The sequence below is a fragment of the Pseudopipra pipra genome, chromosome 7 (assembly GCF_036250125.1).
Source record: "Pseudopipra pipra isolate bDixPip1 chromosome 7, bDixPip1.hap1, whole genome shotgun sequence".
Lineage (NCBI taxonomy): Eukaryota > Metazoa > Chordata > Aves > Passeriformes > Pipridae > Pseudopipra > Pseudopipra pipra.
The window spans coordinates 33,340,441-33,361,955 of record NC_087555.1 but is presented as its reverse complement, the minus strand read 5'-3'; the positions used below and the strand labels follow the sequence as shown (position 1 = coordinate 33,361,955).

Below are 21,515 nucleotides of genomic sequence, written 5' to 3'. Positions count from 1 at the left end.
CCTGAACCTGTGTAGTTTTATTGGAACTGAGGGCATTTCCTTGTGCTCTGGACAGCACAGGCAGAACAGATAATAGGTAATCCAGGAGAAACAGAAAAACAAAATGCACAAATACCTTAATTCCTTGCTGCTTGAGCTGTGCATCTTCTGTTGTTCTGGAATTAGGTACATGTGTAATATTAGTTTTAGTGTCTGAGTAAAATGAATGAAATGAAGAAAAAACTTTTTAATGTCAACATTTTTTCTCTTTACAGGGAATGAAGATAAATCAGACACATTCCAAATATATGATGGCCTTTTGTTTTGTGCAAGTAGGAATACTGACAGAATCCACCTGTATACAAAGGTAAACCTGCAATATGCATGTTTATTGTCATTTTAAAATTACAAAGTGAAATGCTGTCCACTGAAATGTGCCTGTATACTTTTATTTGTTACATTTGATGTAAAAAGATCAATATTTTTGCATTAGCTGAAGTGTACAAAAATGAGGTAGTTTATCATTTCAGTTCTTTTTCTGAATGGAATTAAGTAATTATTATTATTAATTAAGTAATAATTTCCCAGATACATAACTTCTAACACTTGTCTTACAGAATTGGGCTAATACATTAGATCATTGTTAGAAATGCCACTGATAGTTGTTTAGGTTTCCTGTTTTATTATTAGTGTCTTATCACAAAATAATTTTAATAGAATACCATTCAAGAGTTAAAATAAAAATTACAGTGAACCCTGACAGACCAAGTAAATAAAATACTGTCACCACATTTTCAGAAAGCTCAGCATTGGTGCTGTAAGTCAGTAACTCCCTGAATAAAGCACATTCTCATTAATTTGCAGTGGTGATGGGAACACAGAAACCAGCAGTCGGGAATTTTCCAGGTCATTATTCAAGGGAGACTCAGGACTTTCCAATTCCTTCTATTTTGTGATACTAAAGTTCACTGGGAAGATTTCTTCAAATTACAGAGTGAGTCAGTGTGTTCAGGTGCAACTGCAAAGCAGCCCAGATAACTGAGGGCAAGGCTCTGAGAAAACACGTTTTTATTAGGCTGATACAACTTATTGCTTTAAAAATTAAGTGGAGAACTTTTTCAGACATTAAAAAGAAAAAAAGTTAAATATAATAAACAATGCCTGAAAATCCTGATTTTAAATTGTAATGAAGTGACATTTTCAGTCTACAATCATTCATTTCCCTTGTAAATTCAGTCAAGAGGATTGTAATTTCAGTTTCTTAGTGTAAGGCAAGTCGTGTGTCTGAACTGTTTGCAAAGAAAAAAGTCAGATATATTAAAAATTAAATTTTTCAGCCCTTTTACTTTTAGGTATGTTGATGTGCATCATATTTCTTGCATTTGTGCTGTTATCATTCCTCTGTGCCTTATTGTTTGTTTTGACCTTGAGGCACTAAATTTAGTAGGAAGGGAGGATAATTCACTTGAAACAGATTATTTTTCTCCTAGATTGTGCTACATTGCATCTGTAAACAAAACTGTTTGCTTGTCTAGGATGGGGAGCCCCTGAATCATAACTTCATTCCATTGGACATTCAGCTGGATAACTGGGAAGATTTACCAGAGACTTTCCAGCATAAAAAAAATCGTGCACTGGTAAGAACAAGTTCCACTGGCACAGCAATATCATATTTAATACAGAGGAATTTGACTGACTTCTTAAAAAATAAATGCAGAACACTTCCAGGCCTTGGGATCAAGGCACAGTTTCATCCCAGCAAGCAGATCTTAGGGATGCTGATGTGAATATTAATTATGCAGTCTGGTACTCTGGCAAATTATCCTGCCTCCTGTTCACATGTCATATTGGGAATCAACCAGGGAATCTAATTTCTCCTTTACAGGATTAGTAACCAACATTCAAAACTCGACAAAACAGCTTTATAAAGGTTCTGATTGGAGTACACTAGGAACAAGAATGTTCTAGATTGTCCCAGGGATGCAGTTCTGAGCAGGCTCCACTCTCACCTTCCTTTGGTCTATAACAATTCCCAAAGCAGTGTCAGGCCCAGCTCCACTGACACATTCAGGTAAATCCAGACTAAAGATCTCATTGATGATGGGGTTTGAGGAGAACACTGCAAACCCCAGTACTCAAGGAAGGAAATCCAGATTGAAACTGGATGTGAAATATTATCTGCTTCACTTAGTTTCCTGTTTGGAAAATCAGATTCTGTTGTGTAGGAACAAACAGGTTCTCCAACAAGGTTGGAACTTAAATTTGTCAAAGGGACACGTGGCTGATTAAACCAGCTGTTCTGTGAGGCAGCAAATGAGTGGGATACACAAATGTTGCCAAGGGATTTCAAAGCCATTTGTTAGACTAAAAACATGGGGTAAGAATTCCAGGGGCAGTGGGTGGCACTTATGGATCTTCCTGTCCCTCAGCCTTCTGCTCTAGATTAGAAAATCCATATGAGTAAATGTTCCTAAAAAGAATCAAGGAAATACTTTCCTGTTTCTGTTTCCATGGTGTCCTGCTGTTCCATTGACTTCGTTGTTGCTGCTCCAGCTCTGAGGAACTGAGAGTCTTCTGTGCACTTTTACATTTGCCATGGAAAAATACTCCAAGGAGAAAAAGAAAATCGTTGTCATCTTGAAATATGGAAGTTTGTTCCTGGGTGTAGCTGGAGTCACAACTAAGTCCATACTGCCCAATGTATTTATTCTTCCCATAGTTGTGTTCACAAACAGCCTGACCCTGACTGTGGTAGGCAGTTGCACCTCAGTGGGGAACAGAGTGGAAAAATGGAAAGGGAAAAAACCTACCAAACCACTTGTTCACTTGTCATATTGTTACTCCCATTTATTTTGTATTGTAGAAATGAGAATGGGATTAATTCATTTTTCCTGTACATGCACTCTACAGCAAACAGCCACGTTAGAAATTCTAAATTCCTATGTAGGGCAGTTTTCCACTCAGTCCCTCACTGTTCTGTGATTATTGAGGAAATCCATTAATCAGTCATTCCAGTCCTGCCAGTTTACAGTTTCCGAGGTTTGGGGGCTTTTTGTGGTTTCCCAGCCTGCAAGAAAACTATTTGATTCAGTACCAGAAATGAAGTTCCTCTGAGCCCCTTTATTTTATTATACTTTCAAATTCTAAATGCAGAACAAGGAAAGGGGACCAATATCATGCTCCAGTCATTCTGAAATACTTTGTTAAGCAGTTCATCAGTTTTTCCTCAGGATCGTGGTCGTGTCAATTTGAGATTTCTGTGAAAGATGAAGGGCAGGTTAAATTGCTCAAACTGCTCAAACTGTTGCCCTTTGACTGTTTCAGCAGGTGAGGGAGAGGGTTGCAGTTTGTATGAAGAATGACTTGCAGGGACCTTCTCTGACTATGCCAGCTGTTTTCAGCCACTGCTGAACACATTAATCCCAGCACTCTTCAGTGGAATTATGTCTGTGTAATGCCTGTCATGCTGCTGACAATCATGTTCTCTGCCAGATCCTGAGGTTTGTGAAAGAATGGACTCAGCTGACAGCAATGAAGCAGAAGATTGTCAGAAAAAGTGGTCAGATATTTTACAGTCCTATTCATGCTGCAGAGGAGTTGTCTAAAAAGCAGTCTGTTGGCAGCAGCACAAAAAGGTATGTGGGGTTTAGTTTTAATTCTGCTAACTAAATGCTGCAGGAAGTTCATTAAATTGTCCAAGTGTTTCTTCACCTCTTGATTGTCTCCTTCCATAAAATGTAGGAAAAATCTGTGAAGGGTGTTAGAAAACCTACCAGGACCTACAGCAGCCTTCTGAGGTGGGTGTAGGGCCTGGCACATGTGTAGTACAGAGAGGGACTCAGGAGGAGTTGTCTGCGTAGTGGTTTCTGGAATAATGATGAGAGTGAAGTGATTTAAAAGGTTTTACTTAAGAGCAGTTGTGTTTTGTGTGGTTTCACTTGGAAATGAAGGAGTGAGTTCAAACATAGCTAACAGAGCAAAGAGTCCTCCAGAGCTTGTAAAGATTCCGGGATTATCCAGAGTGTCACTGAGACTTCACCTAACTGGAACAAAGTGCCTGTCATTTTTAAAGGACAATATCAAATTGCTGTCATTTTTAATTGTTACAGACAAAACAAGTTAGCTGTTTCCTGGTTAGAATTTGGGTTTAGGAAAAGATATTTAATTCAGAAGTACGGTGAAGTACGCTCTCCCAAACTTTATTCATTTTTTCCTCCAGAAAATGAGGAATGTTTCGAGAGAATATGCTGTACCAATCTTGCAGCAGCCAAGAGTGAACACTCTTTGAGGGAGATGGCTCCCTTTGTGACAGTGTTTGTCATTCCCAGGTATGTGACCAGGGAGGATGTGGCAGCAGCCTCACTCTCCAAAGCCGCCAGCACCGGGGGCAGCGTCCGCCTCATCTCCAGGGAAAGTGGGGTTTGTCCCAAGAAAGAAAATGCTCCTGTTGAACAATCCACAAAGTAAGTTTATTAATGCAATAAGGTGATTAAGCTCTTTTTCCACAGTAAAATTATTTGCTGAGTGTCTGCCTTGCTGAAGTGCAGTAGTTACATGAGAAACTTGCTGTAGTGCTAATAAGCTGTGCTTTGTTTTTATAACAATTTAGATAATATCTGATGTCTGCAGACATAGCTGCTAATTAACTGAGGCTGATGAAAACAGAACAATGATTCAGCTAAAGAAAAAAAAAATGTTAGCTCAGCCTCCTTGTGAGGTCAACAGCAAATTGGGCACACCAAATTTTCTTCTATTTGGCCTCAAAATTTAGAAGAAGAGAAACTAGTATAAAAATTCTAGACAGAAATTACCCTTTTAAAAAATTTTATTTAACAAGCAGTGTGTATCCTGCCTTGTTTGGAGCAGGAAATCAATAGGCAGCCATGGAGATTGCAAAGAGAAACCAGGATGTTTCCTTTGACTTTTTTTACTTCTATTAAAGAGGGGGCTGGAACATTTTACCTTTATATGTGTATGTGCCTGATAAAACCCACCCTTTCTTTATGAATACAGCATAATACCAGAGTACATGTGTAAATGTAGTGAGATATGCAGAAGAAAAATCTGCCTTGTTATATTGTCAAATGTTGTCTAAGTGGAGATGTAAACCAAGTGGAGGGTTTGCAGTGTGCAGGTGTCAGTCTGAGCAAGGTATTATTTCAGCTAAAATTTCAGAGCACAGAAGATATGTGATGGAGAGTCACAGTGCATAAAACCCCACTGAACCGTGGGGCTGAATCCCTCCTTTATCAACAGCTGGGCTTTGTTCTCTGCCAACAGGTTGCTTTCAGACACTGGAGGAGGTCCCTCAGCCCTTCATGGCGAGCAGGGTGAAGGCTCCCCCCTGCCCAAAGGGTATTTGCAAGCCCTGGACAGCCAGGGGACCCCGCTGTGCCTGAGCTGTCAGCAGCCCACGGCACAGCTCCCGCCCGGCAGCCACGCCTGGGACACGCGGTTCTGCTCCCACGCCTGCCAGGAGGATTTCTCCATCCGCTCCAGCCAGAGCTACCTCAGGACCAAAGTGTTTGAAGTAGAACACGGGGTTTGCCAGTTCTGTCACCAAAACGCGCAGGAGCTTTATCTCAGCGTCAGAGACGCCCCCAGGAGTCGGCGCAAGGAACTGCTGGAGAACTCCTGGATGTCCCACCTCCCACTGGGGCAGGTAATTGTGTGCAGTTACAGCTGATCTGGCTACAGACAGTTGAGAGAAACCCAAAGATGTTCTTACGGATTTAAGATAGAAAGTTAACACAGCATCAACAACAGAACAAGAAAACAAGTCCTTTAAAACAATCAAACTAAATGCCTTTGACTTCTTGATTTTTCTATCCCACTGTCTTTTAACAGATTTTTCATCTCTAAAAGGCACAGGCATCAAAGCTCTGACTCTGTAGGGGTGAATGTAAATACCAGGGCTGGTTGTACAGTTCAGGCTGGGCGAAAACATGCCAACTGCTTACACTTCTTTGCTTGGCCGGTGGGAGTAGCTAAAAAATGCTAAGGCTGCCTTTGTTTATCCTGATGAGAACTATAAATAGCTGCTCCCCTGAATGTCCTTGTTCTGATGGTAGCGTGCACATGTAGCTCAGGAGGAGTGTCTCACACATCCCGTGCCCTGTCCTGTGTTTGCTGCAGCTGAACGAGATGATCCGGAGCCCCACGGAGGGGCAGTTCTGGCAGGTGGATCACATCCAGCCCGTGTACAGCGGAGGAGGACAGTGCTCCCTGGACAACCTGCAGACTCTGTGCACAGCCTGCCACAGGGAGGTCAGTGTCTGGGGCCAGGAATCCTGGCCCTCTCCCCTGGAAAAGCAGCAGGAGCCTGAAGTCAGGCTTCTCCTCAGCCGTGCAGAACCCCTGTGCCCTCAGCCTCCCCCTCCCACACAGCAAAGGTGGAAATGCAGCATTAAACTATTATGACAGTTTTCTCAGGATTTGGGAAAATGCCACCTTAATAAATATCTGCATTTTATTATGCTGTGTACTGCAAAATCAGACTGGAGTTCAACTGTGGGCTAATGCTGTCCCTGGGCAGAGTTGCCAAGTCTCAACACTCACTGAACAGACCCGTGTCTCTCTTTTGCAGAGAACTGCCAAGCAGGCCAAGGAAAGAAGCCAACTGAAGAGAAGGTCTTTGGCTACAAAGTACGGCTGTGACATCACCAAGTTTTTTGTGAAAATGTAAAATGCAAAATCCCTTCAGGTATAATGTAACACTAAATCCAATACAGTTATATAGTTTTCCTCATGTGCTGATTTAACAGGAATCTCTGTCGCCCATCAATGCTGCTGGTAGAGAGGAGAAAATATGGAATTAAAACCAAGGAATCGTTTGTAACACTGATAGTCAGAGAGCATCCAAGGTACTTGATTATGGTCATGTTTTTATGACCCTGTGGTTTAAAGCTAAATTTCTGCATGGAACCTTACTGCACTGAGCCTGACTTACAGGACTCTGGCATTTAGAACTGATGGCAGTTGAATTCTGTTTTTACTTAAACCAGCTTGTATTAAAATTTTATTTATGATAAGGAACACTAGATATTACCAATTATGTCATCAAAGGTAGTTTCTGGGAAATGCTACCGTCACATTTTCCTTAACAAGATTGCTGGTTCCTTTGGACTGCTTACCTGGCTTTCTTTACTGTTACTTTAAATAAATACAGTTCTTTCTCGTGGTGATTTTTTTCGCTGTCTCTCCTCACCCCTTGAATGCTGGAAGGCAGTTGTAAGCTCATAAAGCACATCTCCAGGAAGGACGTGGCTGAAATTTCAACTACATCTAGTTAAAATAAGCTGTAAAGTTATCCTGCTCAGAAAAATTCTTAGAAGTTATAAATCTTTTACTGAGAAAAAGAATGTTTAAGACAAGGTAGTTGCATAACTGCACCATTTTCTGTAGAGCCAAACTCACTGGACATTTCCAGCAAAGATGCTTTCAGGTAATAAAGATACCTTTAGGTAACAGCCTGAAAAAAATGTTGGATGATGTTTGTGGTGCCTGAGTATAATAAAGGAATCATCTCTCCAGCAGTTTAAAGGACCAAGTAAGAATAGCCTGGGAACTAAGTGTGAGGGATTTTTAAGTTTATACAGCCTTTACAAGAGCCCACACTGCAGTGTAAAATTTCATTAGAGAGGAGGAGACCAAGAGTATCAGGGAAGACACTTAAGTTAAAATTTACTTAATCAGTAATTAGCCCAGTGCACTTTCTTTTAAAGAAGCTACCCATTTAAACAGCAGCTACATTGGTCTTTGTCTTACTTACCCCTTGGCCAGAGGAATTTCTCTCACACAAACAATCTAGAGAACAAATTCCATGACAATACTTTCCTTGAAGAAAATTAATTCTTCATCCTGAAAAATGCATTTCTACTTGCTAGAGCTTTATCTGAAGAAAACACCCTGACCCCTGTCCCCTCCAAGGAGCTTTAGGGCAATACCTGGGACCCTACTGTCAGCAGAACTCAACTCTCTACACATCATGTAGTTACAGCCATAAACAATGTCCTTCCTGGGTCAGATCATGCAAGGAGGGAATGGAAAAGCACGGGAATACTGAGAGCCAATAATAAATTCGTATTTATTGAGTAATGTCCACAATACTGTAGCTGTTTGTACATTTCATTGTGTAAAGTGGTGCTGATTTTTTGCTGATTCTCATTAAACACATGAAGGTCACTGTGAAGCAACATTGGCACGAACACGTCGGTGTCTGATGGTACCAGTGGGGTGACAGAATGTTCCATCCTCACAGCAAAGACACGGGGCAGGCAAACAGCCTCTGGAAATACCAGCAAGTTGCTCACAGTGAAACACCTCTGCAGCTGTCATTTCACACAGCTTTGGCCCTTGCACCAGGGAAGGGGATAAAGTACCCCAAACCATCAGTGCCAGCTCTCAGGCTCACTGTCCAGTTCTAGCCCCAAATGTCATTTTTTCTATTTGGGAGAAGGGACAAGATCTTTTTGGACAATGACTGCAATGCCAGGAGGGCTTGGCATGAACTAGAGTGTACTGTATACTTTAAATAAAAATAAGAATATTTTAGAAGTACTTGAAATTTAGTGATTAACCAAAACATACTGGGCTCTGTAATTATGATTAGCAATAAATATAAATTACTTATGTTTATATGTCAATTTAGTTAGACTAATGTCACTTGATAAAGTTTGATCCAGAAGTGTAGAGCAGCACATTCTGTAGGAATTTCAACATCAATATTTGCACACAGCCCATTCACGTCCATAATTAACCAAGCTAATGCAAAGAAAAGAAAAGATGCTCCCTTTGGGCAGAAAGGAGGTTGCTACATTTTCTTTCCCGAAGATCTGACTGAAACTACTCGTGAAGCCGTTCCAAACCTCCAAGGTGAGTTGCTGCAGACATCCCTCAAGGCTGCCAACGCCAGTCCTTGGGAATGGTGCCCGCGGTGTCTCCTCAGCACAGTCAGTCCATCCGCAGCATTCCTTCCCTTCCCGCGGGACGTGAGCCCCGCGCTGCTGTGAGGACACGGACGATGGTGGGGGCCGGTGGCTCAGAAGAAGGTGGTGTCGGCGGAGAAGGCCCCCGCCAGGCGGAAATCCTCCCTGGTGAGGACGCTGTACATGCGCTGCGGCAGCGCCTTGGAGTAGGGCGCGGGCCGGGGCACGGCCGAGCGCAGGATCACCTCCCGGCCCGTGGGCGGAGGGAACTCCGACTGCACCCCCTGCCTGCGCTCCTCCGCACTGCCCGAGCGCCGCAGCTCCTCCTCCAGCGGCGGCACCGCCGAAACCTTGGGAGAGAGCACAGGCACAGTGACAGGCACGGCTGCTGCCCAACGGGACTCACAGAATATTTCTGAAGAGAGGCAGAGGAAGATCAGAAATGGCAACACGTCAGGAGGCTTTACGTGCACGCAGAGCGGGGCGCTAATGGGATGCCGAGAAACAAAGCGCACGTAACCAGATGGAAGAACCTGCACGTGTGGGTGGTGAAGCTCAGCCCGGATTAAGCTCCTGATGTTCCGGCGGTGTGAGTGAGGGTTGTGAGCAGTGGAAACGGCCCCTCCTCAGGCAGGGCTCTCTCCTCGGCTCCCTGTGGAGGGCAGGCCAGCCTCCTCTCCAAAATCATCCATGCCACTACTGCAGTCCTGACAGTCACCTGCCTCTTCAGACACACAGGGCTGTGGTGGGCACTGTTCATGCTGGGAGTGCAGTGCAGAGCAAGGGAGGATCTACACCACCTCTGCCGGTGCTCATTGCCTCGGGCAGCGAACAGCAACACTGACCCTGGACACTGGAACAAGGGCTGGCCTGCCCAGTAAACATTCCCTAATCACATATACCTCTGGATACACACACCCCCACCAGTACCCCAAGAGGGTCCTGCCCAATTTCAGCAGGCACAGCTTCAGCTTGGCACTGTCACTGAGGTGTGGCAGAACCCTCTGGATGACCCTCACCGTCCCTCTGATCCACCCCTCTGCTCCCCACCCTCACCCACACTCACTCCCAGGAGCTGGGGGAGCCTGGCACCACTTGCCTCTGCAGTTTGTGCCACAGAATTCACCATGGACAAGCACCACTTGTTCCCACAAAAACAGCTCCAGCAAACCAGAGGATGGTCCCTGTGCTACACTTTATGGAATTACCCCAGTTCTTCCCTAGATATCACTGTCTGAAATATTCCATAGTTACAGTAAATCCTGGTATCAAGAATGCAAAATCCAGGGACTGTCAATCCCCCCAAAACATCTGTCTGCTCAACAAACAATTAGTGATGGCAACAGAGAATATAAAGAATGGCCACATATTTCAGCATCAGAAAACATCAATATTCACTTGAATAAACACTTTTTTTGTTTGGGTTTTTTGTTTGTTTGTTTTGGGAGGGGTTTTGGTTGTTTTGCCGTTTTTGGGGGGGGGTGTTTTGGTTTGGTTTGGGTTTTTATTATTGAAGATTTCACTCTCTTTTCACTACCTGTTATTATGCTCTAGAAATAAAGTCTGTGAATGCAGAAAAACCATTCTGGAAACACAAAGTTATTTTTGTGCTTAATATGTGAACAACAGTACAAACTAAATCTAGCTGCTGTACTATCTCTACCAGAAGGTTCAACTCTATGCAGCTTGGGAAGATGAGTGGGAAAGGAGGGACAAAGTTGGTTACCTCATCAGAAGATTCAGTCAGCTTGGAAAGGGATGAGAAAAGAACCAGTGATGAAAGACAGAAACAAAGGCAAGTCAGAGATGACTTACAAGAGGTTAGGAGACTGTAGGTTTAAGAGACATCATGCACTCTACTTCCAAGAGCATGCACTGGCTATCAGAATTTTCCTGAGAAAATTTGAGAACATACACATTAAACAAAACTCAGAGAGGAATCCAGGATCAAAAGGTAATGAACAAGGAATTCATTCAACTTCTATTTACCAAACAGCTCTCTACCCAAATAACTCATGGGAGATCAAACACAAAGGGGGCTCCTGTTGCCCTAAGACATCCTAATTAACAGTGACCAGCTACTGGGGGAAGTATCTGTAACCCTACTTTAGTTACTGGTGTTTCAAAAGAAACAAAGCCCTAGAAATGTGCACATATCTTTATCAAACACTAACCTCAAAACCTACTCAGCTTTGCAAACCCTGCCTCAGTGTTAGAGGCAAGTGCACACGTGTGCAGGCACTGACAGGGCACAGCCTTGGGCTTTACAGGAGGGGCTGTAAGTCAGGCTGGTTGGTATGCTGAGATTTCAAACTAGATCTTCCCTAGAGACTGGAAGGATAAAATAAATGCTCTGATTTTCATCCCTCACACTAACCACAGTCTGTTTTCAGAATGGTCCTTTTTATGCTGTGTTGCAAAATACAGTTTATTACAAAATCATCCATACCTTAGAAGTGTTTAACACCCAATCACAGTGTTTTCCCAGCAATTATTCCCAAATGGAATTTCAGGCTCTAAGATGTCTGCAATACTGTGCTACCTTGCTATTACCACTGTAGTTAAATTTTAGTTAGAAAACTTGATGCTATGAGCAGGTATAATTCTGAAAGAAACTGAAGGGTGACTGCAGTCCATGAGGTTTGGAAATCAATACTTTAAGGCTTATTATTACAAACACTGCTTCAGATAAAAAGGCAATATTTGCATCAATATCAGCAAGAGAAGGGGCTCCAGAAAACAGATGCAACACTGGCAATAAGTAACTAAATGTAGAGTCCTACTGAAAAAGAGCTGACACTTCATCAGCATGCCACTTTCCACAGAAGAAGTCTTGAGTATTCCAAGTATATCCCAAGTATCCCCATTCTAAAAAGTTACTCCTTCTAAAATATTTAATTTTTTGACCTGTTTCTCTACATTCCTATGTGAAACAATCAACACTTGATTGTTCTTGCTGAGACAGAAATCTGTGCCATAACAGCATTACTGGTTACCATTTGAAGTACATCAGCCATTAATGACACCTCTGTCTACCCAGCTGGCTTCAATTGTTTAACATCCCAGATCACTGACTCTTCCTTTGTCTTGCAAGGTTCTGTTATTGCCAAAATCATGTTGAACATCACAAAAAACACCTCAAGCACATTTATGACAACACATGCACGTATGCAGACAAAATACACTGGCATCATATGATAAGTCATTGCTTCGTTCTGCTTAAATCACAAGTGTCTGCAAAGCAACCCAGAGCTCCCTCTTACCCTCTGAGCATTCACAAACAGCTTGTGAATGATGCTGCCAGCAGGTCCTCTTCCTGCACCCACAACTGACACCTCTGGCTGCTCCAGGAGACAGTTTACAAATCTGGTGGAACAAATCATTGCAAAGGAAAAGGGAATGTTTAATCCGTGGCTGTATCCGGTTTGCTAATCCAAACCCCAGAGCTGTTTCCTGGCAAGAGGCCTCCACTGAGCATCATTTGCACAGAGAGAGATCTGGCAGCTACTCTCAGTTCTCCATTCTGAAAGTCTGAGGAAAAAATCTCCTCTCAGTTATCTAAGAATGGAACTCAGGCTCCTGATGCAGAGGTGTTAATTCAACACAAAAAGCCTTCATGGTGTTGGCCACACACCATGGGATGGATATTTTTGAGCACAAAGATAATGCTTTGGTCACACATCACACCCCTGAACCCCCAACGCATCCTACAAAAACATCATCTCTTCCTTCCAGCACAGCAGCAACAAGCTAATGTGGATTTTTTCAACATGACTTATTAGTCATCTTGAGTGCTAAGTAAATAATCTGCCAGCAGGCAGTGATGCAAGGAAACTGCCTTGTCACTTCCTATTCACAGCTCCTCAGTGACTGGTTTCACATCAGTAAGGAGACAAGAACAAGAAAATATAACTTTGGAGGGGAGTATTTCATTCCACAATATTTACAGGAAATACTAAATTTCTAGTCCTACTTTTACCTCTGTTGTGACAGAATTCATCAAATACACCTTTTACATACACAAAAAGCAGACAAAATTCCCAGTACTATCAAGATAAAACCAAACTCCAGCAAAATAACCTGTATCACATGTTTTCAAAGAGCTGCTCATTCAGAGGAGCATTTAGGGTATCTACACAACATCCATAATCTCAGGACAGGGACACCTAAATATGATTCCTTAGTATTTCTGTATCCATCTGTCCTAAATTTTGAAAGTACAAAAACAGGGCATCAGAGGAAAAACAAAAGAACATCATCAGTCACCTTTGTAGATCTTCTTTCTCCTCCTCATTTTCACACTTCTCTACACCAAATTTTGCTTTCAGAGACCTTGCCCTGGCAATGATCGCTTCCACACTCATAATCTGAGCGATGATCTCCTGCAAGAGTTGGATAAAAGTGAAAATTAAAAACATGGGGTTTCAGCACTCCCATGAACAGTGCAAAAGTCTATCAGGTTTTCAGCCCCAGCCAGTACAAAAGCCTTACTTCCAACTTCTTGTCCTCTGGATTGGGGAACCGCAGTACTTTGCTGGAATGAGATATTATCTGCTTGATTATCTTCTTGACTGAAGAGATATCTTCTAGTGCTTCTGTTAGAAGGAAAGAACCAAAATTGTAATTATTGCATCACTGCTCACCCCAAAATATCTTAATTTATTAAACACTATTTACCTTCATCCTTTACCTTGAGTACAGCTGCATGGATGATGCAAGGCAGGAGGTGCCTTGCAAGGTCAGCTGGTTTCTGAACTGCAAGGTAATGAAGCACCTACAACATTAGAAAACTTAATATATTAGTGATCAAAACTACTTCCCAAAGATAAGGTTAGCTAGGAAAGAGGAAAGAATGGAACACTTCTGTAAGACAGGACTTGGTAGGCAGTTTTACATCAATACAGTCCCAACAGGTTAGAATGAAACTAAAATAATTATGTGTTAGGAAACTAAAGTGTTCCTAACACATACGTGCAGGTAAAAATCTGGTTTATTTACTAATAATTCAAAGTACCACCTCAGTAACACAGTCTGTGGAGTCATGTTTCACACACTCATTACTTTAGGTACTTCACACTGTTGTAGGGCAGCAGGAATTTCCAACTAACCCTCAGCCAGGCACAGAGCAGTTCAGTAACTCCAAGGACATAGTGCGAGGACCAGTCCGTGTTTCAATGTTGCAGGAGGAAGGAGGAAGGGCATTACCTGTAGCATTACAGGTCAGATGTCACCAGCACTGAGCTCTCACCTTCTCTGCCTCCCTGGTGTCATCGAAGAGTCTCTTCTGCCTCCGTGCTGGGATGGGCTTCGCCGTCTCCCAGGCCTCCACCCACATGTTGCTGGGAATCTTCATCCGGGCACTCAGCTCACCCTTGATGATTTTATTCCCCTTCTCATCCACCACCTCCTCCTCGATGTAATCCCGAGGGGAGTACCACCTCACAAAGTCCTCCAGGCAACAGCCGGGATTCGCTGCCTGAGTGAGGAGAGCAGAGAAAATTCATTCCTGAAAATCCTGTAACAATGACAGCCTGGGTAGGAAACACGATGTGGTTTAGTGGGTAGACCATAGCAGAGGAGAAAACACTCGGGGAATTCTGTCCACAGGCACCAAACTGGACCATAGGACAGAGACCTGGGAGGGTGAGGGAATAAAGCATTAACCAAGACAATGGCAAAGGGTAAAACCCACATCATCAACAACAAAAAAATCCTTTCTTATCACCCACAAAATGTACATTCATCAGCTCAAAAATTACACTGTTCAGTTAAACTTCCACCTGGTACCTGATACATGCAATAAATTGGAATTTTCACAAATTCCTTTATGTATAAGCTTATACCATAAAAGACCTGGAGGAAAACAGCCCAAGCCTAAAAGAATCACTGGCTGCATAAATATGCTTTCAGCACTGACTTTCCAGCTTTTAACACTCCAGTGAAAAAATTCACCTTTTCTTCCTCTTTTACAAAGGAAATTAAAAAAAAATCTGCCCCAAACAAAAATAGCTTCATTTTTCATAGATGCAATGTCAACACTAATAAATACATCCATATCCAGAACATAAAGGGAAACTCAGTTCACTATTCAATGTACCAATCAAGAGTGCACTTGTGCTTCAAATTATGGTTCTATATTTTTGAGTTTTCAGATCATTTGGACCACAGAAATAAAACTTCTACATTTACCTAATATGCCATGACTCACTGCTAATAACTGATGTTGATATGTTATACATACTCTACAGTACATCTGTATGCTTTTATTATGAACATTGCAATAATTAAAATACATATATAGCTATTTCATTACAAAATCTCTAATCCTTTCAGCTTTCAGCTCCTCTGATGACAGCAGTGTATGTGCTCTTAGCTCCCTCTGCAGAGCTCAGACAAGAAATTTTTTTTGGGACAAATTGCCCAAAACCACAGCTAGTCCAGTCCCAATCTGATGAACAACTGCTTTAATTCCCAATTTATCAACTGTATGTTGTCTGTGTTTTTTCCCTTCTCACAGACATTGTGCAAATTTTCTGGGACGTTACACTGTCACAGATTCTGATGTGTTCCAAGAGTTTTAGCAGTAGGGTTTTGTTTTCAGCTTGAAATTATTTTGAAACTGTTTTGTGGAGAAAAAAAGAAACTTGTCAGAAAACCCTTCAAAATTGTTCAACGTAAGCAAGAGGGACAGTTTAATTAAGGAGAGGAAAGCAGTCTCACAGAATTCTCCAAGCAGCAGTACCTTAAAAGACTCCATGTCTGAGAGCAGACAGGCACTCTGCATCCGTGCCCGGAGGTGAGCACCTTCTGCTGAGGTTCCCAGCTTTGCCAGCACCTCAGACTGCTCCTCCAGCAAATCCTCAGTCATGGGTGCTGGTTCCTGCAACATGCAAAAAGACAGGGTTACAAACAGCCTCTCCTCAGCTCAGCCCTTCCCAAGGAAGGAGAAGGAAAAAGCTCCCTATCACCAGAAGTCCATTCTGCTTCATTTGTACTCAAGGGAAATAATCAGAACTTTCTACTGTTTAAACTGTTCAGCCAAGCTGTGCGTGTGAATGTGACACTAACAAAGAGAACCTAAACACGAAATAACTTCAGAATGAAGGAATGGTATAAGGATATATTGTTAAAACACCAAAATCTAAATGCACTCTGGCAAGTGTTTGACTAACACTGTTTTGTTTAGATGGATTAAAATTGACCTAAAAGCAACACAGAATTTTTGCCTTTGATAGTATCACCACATAATTAATTGAACAGTTTGCCTGACTATACTCTGCTCATATGTTTTACTCAAGCAAAGCAACATTAATTAAAAATAATTTCTCTCAAGAGAAAGAAAACCACTGTACTTTTCATGCATGGCTGGTTGCAAACTGCTTCCTGTGGCACCACTGCTGCCTATTTCGTCCCCAGCCACCCTGCAGGAAAGCCTGGGGATATCAGGGAACATTTCTAATTGTTTGCTGATAAACCTGCTGTAGAGAACCTGCATCAAAACTGATGACTCTGGTCTTTTAGATATGAGCAGAGAAATTAAAGAAGAAAAGAAAAGAAAAAAAACATAGCGGCAAAATTGATCCTTATTCTGCTCAGTCAGCTAGAAATCTCCATGGTGGCAGGAAAGAAAGTAAGGAGGGGATGGAAGATGCCTCAGGAACTAGTAATTAAAAAACCCCAAATTTAAGTTAGGCAAGACAGCTTAATTCTTATTTAAAAAACTTGTTTGGAGTGAAATTTGGTAAGGAGACTCACTCTCAAATAAAACAAGGAGCACGTGAGATTTCAGCTTAACGGCCTCATCGAGTTTTAAAAATGAAAAACACTCAGGATTTTCACAACAGATAAGGTTGTAACCTGCAAATATACCCAGTTTCACAATCCCAGGTAGGAGCCCTGTTGTGTGAGAGCTGTGCTGCACATCTGGCTCAGCTCTTGTTCCCTGACCTGTGTTATTGGAACGTAGAGAGGCTCTCCAGGATGCAGCAGCATCAGCTTCCCGTGTGGATGCAGACGACCTTCTGGTTTTAAGTTCACAGGCTCTTTGCTGCCTTCTTTTGCTCCTCCTTTCTTTCCATTTTCCTGTCCATTTCCTTTGAGGTCTTCTGTGTCACTCAGACATTCAAAAAATTCATCTTCACTGTCACTCCATGATTCCCAAGACTTGCCAAATTCCTTTTCCTTATCAGGGTTATCTGCAGAGTGCTCTGCTCCTTTTGCACCATCACCAGAAGCCCCAGGTGAACGATCAGACAGGCTCCCCCTTTTCCCCTCATCTCTTGCTTTCTTCCTTTCAATGCAACAATTTAACATCTAGCAAGTTAAAGGAACAAAAAAAATAATTGTTTAGTAATTACTTCTCTTACAGAAACAGTCATACAGAAAAACTTGGGAGAATCCCTGAAAACATCTTACAATTCTAAAAGATAACAACTCCATTGAAATTGTTGCTATAACAAAGATTTTTCCCAACAAATGAATTCCACACCCAAAAATACAAGCGTAACTAAATCTACAACAACAATATATTTAGCTAATAACTGCTTTAATTTTGACAGTTTCCTTAGGAGAAAAATCATTCTTAAATTTGGGATATTTACCTGTAGTTTCTGATGCAGTAAACAACATCTCAGATCTGGAGAGCCATTAGCTAATCTAACAAAAGGTAGAAGTGTAACCATTATCAATTATAAAGTTGAATCTTTCACATATGTGGTCTTAAATCATATGAAATCTAAAAGAGGGGCAAATACCCACATCAAACCCACCCCCGCCATTTCAACTACACAGCTATTCCGTAGTCTCAGGAGACAAGTCCAGAATTTAAACTATATTTATTTCCTAGAGGTCATTTTAGAAGCTCAGAGGTCATTCACACTAGTATGAGAGAGACACCCTGCATTTCCTGGCCAGTTTTCCATTTGGAAGTTAAAAGGGTAACTGTTTACAAACAGAAATTAAGCATCTTTGACTTGCTTTAAAACTGCAATAAGTTGGAGTGGTTGCTATGTATTTTAATTCTGTTTTATCTGGTAGTGTAACCATTTCAAAGTACAAATCAGTGAATAAATGGCCAGTTCACCCCATTAACAAAAAAACCCAAACAAACCAACCACAAGAAACCAAGAAACCACAACCCCAAAAGTAGGATATATTATTGCTCTGCATTGATACCTCATCTTCACAGAGCCCTTCATTAGGTCTGCAACAAGCTCTGCTGCAGCAGACAAAGGCTGGAAGGGTTGGAATACCTGAAAAGGCAGGAACTTGGAACAGCTTCCTCAGAAAAAGTGGTTGAAACTACACCACAAAGCAAAGGTGCTTCTCCCTGTATCAGCTCCTTCATTATTTCTCTAATAGATGAACTGGGAGCCAAGCATTCCTTTAAGTTTTTTTACCCACCCTCATTCACACAGTGGAGGGATCTCTAAGCTGAGCTTCCACAGACATCTTGAAGTTTTCAAAGGAGGGCACAGATGCTTTTCTACTCCCTGCCCTTTCTTGCACTAAGGAAGTAGAGTAATAAAAATAAAGGATAGGATTTGCAATTAAAAAACCCAAACCGGTATGTTTCAAATTCACAGTGGACTCTCTTCCTGGAATAAAAAACATTTCCTACAACAAAGGAATGACAACAAAAGCAAATCTTACCCTGGAATGAGGTAGTTGTTCTCCCATCTGTAGCGCATTTCCAACACAAACTCTTGCCAAAGATGTGCCACCCCTTTTACTCCTCCATGGTAGAAGTTTATCATACAAAGACACAAAGCTAATTTGTAGGTCAGACTGTCAGAGGGAGCAGATTTAAACTGACTGAAGAGATTCTAGGCAAGAAACAAAGAAAGCAAGAAATACAGGAACAATGGTATTTTTTCCCAAACTATGTAATCTCTTTAGCAGTACAAGTGGCTAACCACATTTTAAGCCTGTAAGTATAAGATATCAAAAATTACAGTCTTTGGAAGAAAAAGAAATCACAAGGAAAAAGAAATGATCACTACTTTTACTTAGAGATTCCACAAAGATAAGTTCCTCTTTCCAAAAGTTACCTATTACAAGATGTAGGGCAACCACAAAGTCTGTATGAACAGAGTCAAAACTGCTTTCTCTCTCCTGAGTGCCAGTCAGTAAAACTTACATAATCTTCATTCTCTGGAGGAGGATTGTTTCCTGCTGAAGTGTTGGCTCTGCTTTCAAATCCATCTGCAAGTTTGTCAGCAGCATCAGGAAACAAGAACTTAAAGAAAAAAAAATTAACCATCCATCAGTATGGTTTTCCTGCTTTTCCCACTTTCTCCCTAAAGGTACTGCTGGCTACATACCAGCAATCCCTACAACTAAAACTGTTGGCAGAGCTGAGAGTTTGTTTTCAGTCCACTTATATTGCACAGACTTGTAACAACTCGGGCTGTTTCAAGCTGATAATTGCAACTGAAGTAATGGAACTGATATCAGACACCTTTAACTCTGCTATGGACTATAAACCAAATGCATCAGTGCATGTTCTACCTGAATTTCACGAGTCACTTACCAGCAGAATGGTGTTCAGCACGTCATTGTTTAAAGGTGACTCGTCCACACCTCTGTGCTTGCGGATTTTTTTCCTTGCACTGTGAACCATATTTGTGACTGATAGTTTATGGATTGGGACTGGTGCTGGCTCTGTGAGCTTGGACAAGGCATGGGTAATGTCAGCAACCTCTACGAAATAAAACAAAAGCAATTAGAACAAAACAAAACCCACACACACTTGACCATCTCTCTTTACAAGTTCACCCGTCTTACCCAGCCTTTTTATCTTGTACTGAATTTTAGCCCCTTGTTAACCAGAGGTACACTCTATGCTGCCAGGTTCCATCCTGATACTCACTGTCAGCAAATATAAACAGCAGAACAAGTCACAAAGGAGTCACAGACTGCCCTGGATTTAATTTACCAACTAAAGTCTAGACTGAGCTGTCTGCAGACAGTCACTATCAGAGCATCACAAAAGGCTGCTGAAGACTCCATGTTTAAACCTTGTTCACAAATGATACCAATGAATACACTGTAGGTAACAAAGGCAGCTCAAGCCTATGCTAAAGCTTTAGATAAGCCTTAATAAATCCTGTATTAATCACTATATACCTGACCTTACACGGTGTAAGCATAATTCTGTTTTAGAATCCCCAGATAAACTTCTCAGATCAGAAGATTTTTTTCCAGAGTTGCTGCTGGTGAGCTTTAGAATGTCTCTTACAATAAATTGAATCAATATTGTTATAGAGAGGGCAGATAAATTAAAGTGAATAATTACCAGCAGCCTGAAAATGCTCATCTTGGCAAACCTTGCAAGAAAATTGAGCTAAGAAGAGCTAAAGAGACTAGATCAAGCCCCCTACTCAGGGGGCTTTTTAACCTTTTTAAGCTGACTGGTGAGCTCCTTCAAAATTAAGATCAAGTATAACTAAAGAAAATACATTATAAGCCATATTTGGAGGGAAGCAAAGGTGACAAGCAGCAGGAAGGAAGGGAATGTTCACTACATACAGCAAGAAAAGCAAAAGAAAGGGACAGAGACATCAAAAAGATGTCAGTATCTATACAGCTGGGATAAAGTTTGACCTGCTGCTAAGACAATTAGGGAGGGTTTTTTTTTTTTTGGGTTTTTTTCCCCTAAAAATTCCTTAAAATGGAGAGGATGATGGCAAAGCCTTTCAAACAGATTAAAGGTTTTTTAAACTTGCTGTTAAACATGTACTACAGAGTACATCAAAAAGGAAAAAAAAAAGTGGAAAAAACAAAAAGACATAACACAGACAAATGTGTTTGATGTGTGCTCAAACCCAACTCTTGTACATTTATAGTCAAATTTTAAGCTTTTTTATTCCAGTGAAAAGACACATACACAACTATTACAGAGGTAATTGTCCTCTGGGACTTTGGGAGCTAAGCTTGCCTAGAATTCTTGAGAAATTTCACCATGTAGCACTGGCCAGAAAAACCCCAGTACTACAGAAAATGCATGAGAGTTGTAAGTATAAATAGCAATCAATCTTAAGAAAAGGGGATAGGGAAGGTAAAATAACAGGAAACAATTAAAAACAAGAAACACAAATCAACAGGATTTTAGTTTTACCTTTTCCTTCCTCTTCAAATGCAGATCTCCCAAGGATCTCATCAGTCGACTCCTTCCGACGGCAGAGCTTGAAGAATTCGGTAAGGAAGTCACCTGGCAGAGAAACAAAGTCTCTCAGTTACTACTCAGTTAAAAATCTCACTGAACAACAAGGCAACTCTCAAAATTATGCCCAAAGGACAGTAATTTTTATCTTTTCATCTGAAAGAACATGGTAATTTGTTCTGAAGCACAAATATCTTTAAACCACATCATAATTAAAGCTTAGGAAAATGCACACCTAGGCAGGCATCAGCCACCTCTCCAGAGCACAGCTCTGCTTGCAGCTGAATCCACTTCTTCACCCAAAGCAAGATGAAACTTTGAAAGTTTTGAAGCCCTTTTCCCCACAAGCTTAAAGGCAAGGACAGACAGGAGAGTACAGTTCTTCAGATGTATTAATCCTCCCTGTCAAACAGACTGATCAAGCTAAGCAGATGGATATATGCAGA

General features: G+C 41.5%; 2 protein-coding genes across 6 annotated transcripts in view; one reads left to right on the top strand and one right to left on the bottom strand.

Annotated features, from left to right (window-relative positions):
* ZRANB3 (zinc finger RANBP2-type containing 3) overlaps positions 1–7,163 on the top strand; it is a 43,183-nt gene extending 36,020 nt beyond the window's left edge. For both annotated transcript variants that reach the window (XM_064661588.1, XM_064661589.1), the window contains exons 15-21: positions 255–346; positions 1,515–1,616; positions 3,472–3,614; positions 4,308–4,442; positions 5,260–5,641; positions 6,115–6,246; positions 6,566–7,163. In XM_064661588.1, the coding sequence (XP_064517658.1) occupies positions 255–346; positions 1,515–1,616; positions 3,472–3,614; positions 4,308–4,442; positions 5,260–5,641; positions 6,115–6,246; positions 6,566–6,664 (1,085 nt within the window). In that variant the 3' untranslated portion in view covers positions 6,665–7,163. The remainder of the gene's footprint in view (positions 1–254; positions 347–1,514; positions 1,617–3,471; positions 3,615–4,307; positions 4,443–5,259; positions 5,642–6,114; positions 6,247–6,565) is intronic.
* An 883-nt stretch (positions 7,164–8,046) lies between these two features.
* Positions 8,047–21,515, bottom strand: part of RAB3GAP1 (RAB3 GTPase activating protein catalytic subunit 1) — a 22,950-nt gene continuing 9,481 nt past the window's right edge. For 2 of the 4 annotated variants that reach the window (XM_064661590.1, XM_064661592.1), the window contains 14 exons: positions 21,025–21,117; positions 19,438–19,607; positions 19,045–19,143; positions 18,558–18,730; positions 17,507–17,561; positions 16,854–17,219; positions 15,649–15,786; positions 14,155–14,382; positions 13,584–13,680; positions 13,398–13,501; positions 13,173–13,288; positions 12,170–12,272; positions 10,633–10,653; positions 8,047–9,256 (listed from right to left, as the gene is read on the bottom strand). In XM_064661590.1, the coding sequence (XP_064517660.1) occupies positions 9,020–9,256; positions 10,633–10,653; positions 12,170–12,272; positions 13,173–13,288; positions 13,398–13,501; positions 13,584–13,680; positions 14,155–14,382; positions 15,649–15,786; positions 16,854–17,219; positions 17,507–17,561; positions 18,558–18,730; positions 19,045–19,143; positions 19,438–19,607; positions 21,025–21,117 (2,000 nt within the window). In that variant the 3' untranslated portion in view covers positions 8,047–9,019. The remainder of the gene's footprint in view (positions 9,257–10,632; positions 10,654–12,169; positions 12,273–13,172; positions 13,289–13,397; positions 13,502–13,583; positions 13,681–14,154; positions 14,383–15,648; positions 15,787–16,853; positions 17,220–17,506; positions 17,562–18,557; positions 18,731–19,044; positions 19,144–19,437; positions 19,608–21,024; positions 21,118–21,515) is intronic. The other 2 variants (XR_010432027.1, XM_064661591.1) reach the window with 2 other exon arrangements.